This window comes from Juglans regia, chromosome 13 (genome assembly GCF_001411555.2).
Source record: "Juglans regia cultivar Chandler chromosome 13, Walnut 2.0, whole genome shotgun sequence".
In the NCBI taxonomy this organism is placed as follows: domain Eukaryota; kingdom Viridiplantae; phylum Streptophyta; class Magnoliopsida; order Fagales; family Juglandaceae; genus Juglans; species Juglans regia.
In genome coordinates, this window is record NC_049913.1 from 30,478,809 (window position 1) to 30,487,849 (window position 9,041).

General features: G+C 35.0%; 1 protein-coding gene across 3 annotated transcripts; it reads right to left on the reverse strand.

Annotated features, from left to right (window-relative positions):
• Positions 1 to 210: 210 nt before the first annotated feature.
• LOC108989577 (protein yippee-like At4g27740) lies at positions 211 to 2,942 on the reverse strand. 3 transcript variants are annotated; one of them, XM_035684119.1, is made up of 3 exons: positions 2,584 to 2,942; positions 2,367 to 2,417; positions 211 to 658 (listed from the first exon to the last, which is right to left on the reverse strand). In XM_035684119.1, exons 1-3 carry the CDS (start codon positions 2,677 to 2,679, stop codon positions 434 to 436), a joined length of 372 nt encoding a protein of 123 aa, XP_035540012.1. In that variant the 5' UTR covers positions 2,680 to 2,942; the 3' UTR covers positions 211 to 433. The 3 variants fall into 3 exon arrangements, with proteins under 3 accessions (XP_035540012.1, XP_035540013.1, XP_018818775.1); XM_035684120.1 differs by lacking the exons at positions 2,367 to 2,417; positions 2,584 to 2,942 and adding an exon at positions 1,136 to 1,461; XM_018963230.2 differs by lacking the exon at positions 2,367 to 2,417 and having other exon boundaries at positions 213 to 658; positions 2,584 to 2,927.
• Positions 2,943 to 9,041: the final 6,099 nt, after the last annotated feature.

Sequence of the window (9,041 nt, forward strand, 5' to 3'; positions counted from 1 at the left end):
CTACGCTGCCCTTTATCTTAGTCCATAGATAAAAACAGAAAGAGAGAGTGTGCATAGATTTGGATGAGGATTCATTTTCCATGATTTCAACAACCAGCATTCAGCAAGGAAATCAAATTCCCTTTCATTAGGTGTATGCCATATCAGGTTTCCTGACATATTTTGATTAATGCAGCCATCTTGTTAGGAGAATAAGATTCTTATAATTGATTTCAGAACCAAAGAGCCACAAGTTTTTATGCAATATAGAACTTAATTATCCAATAAAACCTTCAAGTTTTGGGTACAAAGTGCCTATAGTATGGCACACACATATAGTGAGTACAGCTGAAAATGTGGAACCAACATGATCATATTCTATCTGGGACAAATGAAGCAAGGACCTTTTTTCTAATGGAATCTGTTATGGATATTGTCTTCACATTTAGGATTATTAATATTCCTTGGCGATCTTCGCTGTCTCGATTATGAACTTCCCTTCCTTGGACTTTTGTTGCATCTCATAAGCACGTAAGTATTTCCAGCCTAGGATCTCCCCACAGTTGCAGCAATAGATGTCAGCAACACTGTATGCACCAGTTATGAGCTTCCTGTCCTCTTTTTGCCCAGCAATGATGTTCATTGCATGAGAAAACATATATGCTGGCCCAGATTTTCCCTGAACAATGTAATGGATGAAGAGATTGGGGACATGTCAATTAGAACATATAGATATAGACAAACATATCTATGAAGAAACCAAAACACAAATTTAGCATGTATATGGGTACCCAAAAACCTCAGCTTGAAGATAATAAATCAAATTGCAGAATAGCATGCAATCTCTTAGCCAATTTATGTACAAAGTAAGTCATATCTACAGAAGAGCATGTTTCTGGCAAAAAGTAGTAGTCCAAATAAATCTAGCTACAAAAATAATTAATTGAATAGATGCTGTGTAGTACTTAAAGAATATATAGAGTTGCCATAAATGATCACTGAAAGCTTTCTTGGAGAAAGCTGAACTTTTAGGCTATCAACTACTTGCTACTTTCCATGTATCCCTTATAAACTAAAGAACTATAAACGTTAAACTTTACAGCGTTTCAATTACACACACAAACATATGTATGCGGAGTTTTAAGTTTCTCTTCACCCAAAAGTCTTTTGATAGTTGGTCCCTCTGCAGGGCAAGAGGATTGCGGCAATTTTTACAGATGTACAAAGGATCATCCCTGAATTCTGCCATTGAACTAAGAACTTAGGACCAGAGGAACAGAGTTTAAAATTAAAAAAAAAAAAATGAAAAGAAGAGCCTTCAAATTACAGTATCAATCAAGGAAACTGAACTTTCTGTATAAGTTTTCGGAATACGAAATGGGATAAGACTATTGACTTTCCACAGATGAATGATAGCCTGTAACGTTCCAATGGAAGGCCCAAACCACATGGTCTATGCTTTAAAAGGACTAGTCAATGATACAATTAGAGCCTCATTAGAACCTTATAAAGAGTAAGAACTTCTCCTTCCCAAGTAATGTGGGATCTCATACACCACCTACTCATATCCATATCATATGGGAGTATCACAATCTACCCCCCTTAAATTCCCGACGTCCTCGTCGGGCCTGTCCATTGTAGGTGGCACGGCTCAAGTCCCACATTTCTGGTTGGGATAGGCTTTGATACCATTTGTAACGCCCCAATAGAAAGCCCAAACCACATGACCTATACTCCAAAATGACTAGTCAATGATACAATTAGAGCCTCATTAGAACCTTATAAAGAGTAAGAACTTCTCCTTCCCAAACAATATAGAATCTCATACACCACCTACTCATATCCATATTATATGGGAGTATCACATAGCCATTCTGCTCTTAAAGTGCTAAGCTGGAGGTACTACCGTGCAAAATGTGGACCACGACACAGTGCACAAAACGTGCACGGCAAGCTCACGGCACTACCGTGAGCTCCCAAGTCCCATGTCCCCGCCGATGGTGCCGCTTGGACCTCAGCGGCTTCTACCTACCCTGAGGTGGTCCCCGACCACCATGGCAGGCACGGGCAGGGGGGAGAAAGAGAGGGAAAGGGGAAGGAGGGGAGGGGAGAGGCACGGGAGAGGGGGAGAAAGAAGAAGGAAAAAAAAAAAAAAAAGGTGAGGGGGAGACGGTAGTGTGCGACATTTGTGTGTGGAATCCGGATTTTTTGTGTCTATAGTTTTTTCCAAAAACGAATCTTCCAGGTGGGTTTTAGGTTATTTAGGCACCAAGAACAAACACTCAGTGATTAACAATCTATGATCTTTCAATTATAAACCTTTCTCCCTTGAACTTGCTCAATAAATTTGTGGTACTTCAAATCTAGCAGCTCACAACAATCGATACCTTCTTTCCTCTAAAGAAAGGTATCTTGGAGAATGAGCATTTTGCACCAATCTGGAGAAAATAAACAGTTTGACAATCAACTGCCGACCTTTTCCAACATAGTTATCAAGGATCAATTCACATAAATAAACAAAAAAATAAAATAAAATTGGAGTCATTACAGAAGGTAATTACTATGTCTGTCACAAAGAAAAAGTTGAGGGATGTGAGTTTATACAATAAAAGCTTTAGAAAGAAGGTCACTGCGAAGTGCAATAGGATTTTTGCAATTCCTGCAGATGTACAAAGGCTGATTACCAGCAACCCCCGCCATTAAACTGAAAACTTAGGACCCAAGGAACATATAAGATCAAAACATATAGCAAGAGAGAACAAGGAGAAACTTTTCTAACCACGAAAGCTTAGAAAAAATTATTTGAATCCACAACCTGGGGTGATGGGTGATGTATGTGTGTGTATTTATAAGAAGGGAGTGATTAGAACTTAGAGGAACAACAAGAAGATAAGCCTTGAATAAAAACGAAGTTGCTAAGGATTAGGTTAATGGGGTCGCAATCAGCGGTGAAGAAAATAAATGTATACAAAGTCAGAAGAATGGGTGATGCTACAGCCCCGGCTGGGGGCTCCCGCTGGGGTGTAGTGATATTTTACATTTGTTTTATTTAAGTAATTTTTTATATAGATCTTTTATTATTTTAAAATATTTTAAAAAAATAAAATAAATTTAAAACATCATTCAAAAAATATTTTCTTAATCAGAAAGTAAAAAAATATATATTAAAAAATATTTTCTTAATCATAAAGTAAAATAAAAAATTATAAAAAATATTTTTAAAAAAATAAAATAAATTTAGAACATCATTAAAAATACTTCCTTAATTAGAAAGTAAAAAAAAATTCATTAAAATATACTTCCTTAATCACGAAGTAAAATAAAAAAATCAAAAATATTTTTTTATTTTACTTCGTGATTAAGGAAGTATTTTTTAATAATATTTTGAATTTTTTTATTTTTTAAAAATATTAAAAATTATTAAAAAAATCTATATAAAAAATAATTTAAAAAAAAAACACATAAAAAATACACTAATCTCAAACGGGAGCTCCAAGCGGGAGCTCCCAGCGGGAGATATAGCATTTCCCCATAAGAATAAACTCGTCAGATCAATTACATCTTTTCTATAATAAAAATCATTTTTAAATCTGACCAACTAATATTAAATTACATCGATTGTTAGAGTATTTTCCAAGACAAAATCTTTCTTCTATGTTTTTTTCTTACTGTTTGTGTTACAAGTCAACAAGACCCGCTTATTAAGAAGAAATACTCTACTCAACCTTTGGTTCTCTAACCGCACGGCACACTCCTGACATGGCCGAACCCAGTTCTCGCCAATGTCACGGTTCTTGCTCAATCCCGAGCTGCTTACCCTCAGAGTGACTTGACGCAATGCATCTCCCTCCCTCTTCTCCCTCAGAGTGACTCGACGCAACAATTTGAATCGTCTACGAGCCTCAGATCTCTCACTCTCGTTCTCCCTCAGACATATCGAACCTCATACTCTTCTCTCTCACGCCTTCTTTCTCACCCCGACGCCCTAACCCCAAAATCTCCCGAACCGTAGAAAATCCCCAAAATCCCGAACCTTAGAAAATCCCCAAAATCCCGAACCCTAGAAAATTTCAGCAGCAACATCTAACTCGAAGACTTTCTCTTTCTTTAACCCCTTCTCTCTCCCCCCTTCAGCCCCAAGCCGCTGAAGACCCATCTCCCTCACCCCCTTCAGTAGAAGAAATCTTCGTCGAAGGTATTTTTTTTTTCCAATTCATTTTAAATGTCTACCTTTGTGTCAATGCTGCGTCTGTCTCTCTTAGAGTTTCTACATTTTTTGTTAGGTACACGCGGACCGATTCAGCACAACCTTTTGAAAACCCATCTCCCTCAGCCTCTTAAGTTTGAAGAAATATCTGTGAAAGGTAATTTTTTTTTGCAATTCGTTTGAAATGTCTACCTTTGTTCTCTCAGAGTTGCTGCATTTTTTTTTTAGACATACTTTAATGGGACTCACTTCTCAGTCGCTTCAAATGTTAATGGCCATGTATCATTTATATGGTACAATGCACAAAAGCAAAAGCCGACTGAAAACCCTAGTATTTTTTGGACTCCAAATAAAAAACCCTTTAGAAATTAGGTTACATCCCTTGTAAATTACATTTTGTTTTGGTAAAAGATCTCCGTTATGAACTATGTTAAATGTTGAATGTAAAATAATTTCCAAGTAAACAGTTAGCAATTTGCCAAAATAATTTATGCCAGAGAAGCTAATGTGCTCAATAGTGGCTTGGATAACTTGGCATCTTAGATTTTAAAACAACATAAATCATGGCTGTCACAGAGAATTGATATTCTCCTTAGATGGAGCACTAATAATGATGTGCTCAGATTTTCGAAATGGTTCTGCCTAATAAATTGGCATCTTAGACACTTCTTCACATTTATAACAGCTGTTTGGATTTATATGCCTTGTCAACATCTCTTCAATACATGCTTGTACATGAGCAATGTTATAGTGCCCTTTTTTTCATATGTATAATTCCATATAGGTTTTTCTTTGTTCTTTTGATTCTTCTTGATGCATGAACAACATAGTAGATTAAGAAAGTCACATTGATAAAAACCATTAAGACATGTCGATATTGCCTAAATACCTAATTTGTATGGGGGTACTTAATCTCAATTGTGTTGGCATTTGAAACTTCAAAGTAGATGAGGAACTTAAATATGTGACCTAAAATAGAGGTGAGTTGGTCATTGCTGGGATTTTTAAATTAGAAGCTTTATTAGAATAAGAAATTGACCATTTCATATAAACCTAAGCATTTATAAATATAGTAATTTGCGACCACATGAAGCATGTGATCGTTGATGAGCCTTATCTATGTTCAATAGCTTCTGTTATGATTAAGAACTTCGAAATGTTAGCATTGAGGGGAGATTTTTTGCCCATATGTGAAGGGGAGTGTTAGAATTAACTATTCTTATCCACTTAACTTTCAGAGTTAGTGACACTTAATCAATATGTTTTCATGGTCTATTTGGATATATTCAATCCTTCTTTTCAAATTGGAAACCAAATTGGTTCCAATAATAATATTTTCTTGTTATTCCCTTTGGTGCACCATGTTTCCAATATGTTATCCTCACACTTTTGGACTCTACTTTGTGTGCTCCCTAGTCGAGGATGCTTAACCTCAGTTGTATTTTCTTAGAATTTCCCATTTATCTAATTTAGTTAGACTTAAGGGGTGTATAGGTACAAAACAATGTCAGAGGTTATCTGTTTATGTTGTGTAACATACCATGACCAAAATTAATTCCTGCTTCCATCATCTCTTCCAAATTGATTTTCCAATATTTTCTTGTCATTTCTCTCCCCACACTTCCTCTCTTTTTTTAAAAAATAAAAAATGAGACGAGGTACCCTAAAATAGAAATAAATAATTGTTCCGATGCAACTTTCTTTTCTACCTCTAACATATATTAGCCGTTGATACATGATTCAAGCCATTAATTTATTTCTATTCTATTTGTTATTATCTTCATTACTATTACCAAATAAAAAAAAAATGACCGAAAATAGTTGAGAATCTGCTCTTAGGAATCATTAAATCCTCGCAATGATTGTTTGGGTGTATCGTATAAATTCTTTGAAATGAAAAACTCAAATAATTCTCTATGGTAGACAGCCCATATATTTTCAATCTATTCAATATTCAATCAACTCCAAAATAAATAACGAAAGAATTGTTAAAGGAAACATGTGAAAGATACCACAGATAAAGATGCTCTCCAAGTATCCACATAAATTACTCTCGTCCCTATAGAACTAATGAATGGTAATTTGGTAAAAAAATCATTTCCGGGTTTTATTTACTGTTTCAGTTTATGACCTATATAGTTTTTGAAGCATTTTTGTTACTCTAGTTGAGCCAGTTCATCTTGTTAGCATATTACTGTTTCAGTTTAATGCTATTCATCTTGTTAGCATATTAACATGCATCTTTACTGCTTTTTTTATAGATTTATACTTGATTTGAAAAAAATAATAATGTCAAACATTAGAAGCACCCAAATTTGTTGTTAGCATTCTCCTATTTTGTCTGCAAATTGTTATCATAATATATGATTGTGGTTTATATGATGTGGAATATTCTGCTCCTACCTTGTAATAATTCTGATAATGAAGCGTGTGAGTAATAACTCAGTGTTGCACTTAAAAGTAGTCATCTCTCTGTCATCACGTAGATCGACTATGGCATCGAGTCAATCATCATCATGTGTAGTATTATATCCAAAAATTCTGAACTTCTAAACAAAATTCTAGAGATCTTTTCCATGCAGTATTACATCCAAAAATCCCAAACTTCGAGTTAATATCCAAGAAAACAATGATATATACACTCCAGTTCCTCTTCGCCCATCACGCAATTTATTCAATATCTATTGATGAAACAATATTATATCAACATAAGAAATCCCACAACCTACATTCACAAGGTATAGAAGCTAAGGGCTGGAAAAAAAACCTGCATACGTCCATCGTTACTCTTTCTAGATCAACATAATGCTCATGATATTTTCTAGAATTATTTGGTTGCTAGGTAGTCACTTGAAATCACCGCAATTGAGTAGTTTTTTTCCCAACTTATTATTTATTGTTGCCTTAATGTATTCCCAACGGGATAATTTTCGCCGGTATAGAGTTTCTCAGCATTATTTTCATTCATTTTATTGCTTTGAATCCCCAACTTGAAACAAAGGGGTCTTAACTTCTAGTATAACATTTTATTATTTTTCTGATAATGAGTTCATGCACGTATAATGCCAAGACAGCATTGCTAGTGTATGGTGTTAAGAAAGAACCAAAGAACCACAACTAGCAGCAGCAAAATCAGAGGAAAATACACAAATCATGCACTTCACAGTAAAATTGTAGCAACTACAAGAATTTATAAATGATTACACATAATACATGCATTCATTAGAATTACACACAATATATAAATTGATTATCAATTAAAGAGAAAATAAAGCATCAATCCACCAATACAAACAACCCCATTCAATATATGAATTGCTAGTGTATGTCACATGTTTGTCTTTGTTAGAGTTCCTATAATTCTCAATTATTAAAGAATTATAAGAAGTTCCTATAATTCTTGGAAGCATCAGGACAGGACAGGACAGAGGACAGTGAAAAAATTAGAGACTTGAGATTGGCATTACCCAAATGAATCCTATGCTAAACTATTTGTCTAGACTGTCCCACATTTGTTAATAAACTAGTTTTCCGTTTACTTGCACAAAGGCAACAAACAACCCCATCCAACTAAACTAGTTTTCCGTTTACTTGAACAAAGGCAACAAACAACCCCATCCAACTAAACATTAGTGGACCAATTTGTTTCACACAAACTATTGTACAGCATATATAGCCTCATACTTAGCAATAAGGATGGCTTAATGGGACCAAATTGTTTCCAAAACTTTTTTTTTTTTTCTTATAAGTAAAAAATTCCAGAACTTCTAAAGATAGTTTATTTTTACTAGAGAAAATAAGGGCCAAATATTTTGCATTCACAACCAGTTGACCACTGCTTGCAAATCGATGGTGTCTCCATAAATATTTTCGGATGTTATCAACAACCCAAAAGCTCCACAAAACACAGATCAAACAACATCAAATCGGCTCATTTCAGATGTTATCAACAAAAAAAAACATACAACATCAACAACCCACAAAACACAGATTAAACAAATAGGAATGGATCTCCAAGACGATCGGAGATGCAACATAAAGAGAAAAATAAAAATTCATTTTCTTAATTTCTTACCCTTGCAAGACGACCTACGGTGGCTCTCGGCAGCAGCAAACCAGTGGAGGACTGAAGCGTGCGGAAATGGTGAAGTTGAACAAGCCGTACAGAAATTCAAAACCCAGTGGAGAGTATTTTTTTGTCACTCGGTGCCGCCGTGATGGAGCCACGCACTTCCTAAGTGATGGAGACGCATGGGGCTGGTAGAGGTTCAGGCCGGCGGCGACACGAGCTGGGGGAGTGGATGAGAGAACGCGGGGGAATGAGGGGGAATGATTTCTGAGTGACAAAACGCTGGGGGGGGGGAAATTGAAATAAAACTAAGAAAGACGACGCACGTTTTCATTTAAAAAAAAAAAATACACGTCGAATGGAGTGCGAATGATGGATGAACAGTGGGCAGTTGTATAGATGAACTCTATTAAGAAATAGTAGATTCAAAGAAATGCTCTCTTCCTAAGTTCGCTTGCTGGTGAAGGCATTTGTTCGGGTCATATATATATATATATATATATATATATATATATTAGATGAAAGCAACGTGCAATGCACGTTTACTCAATTTATGTTTAATTTTTTTGTTAAAAAATATTTTTTTTATTAATAAGGACATAATGTTTTAGGTTAATTAAATAACGATGTAATGTTTATATAATTTATAAATAATTACACGCTGCGATATATTATAAAAAAAGAGCATTAATAGAAGCTTTAACATGATCCTATAAATAAACATCACAAGCAAAATAGATCATTGCATACCAAAATATCTATCTCTACAGCATTTCTGGAATATGC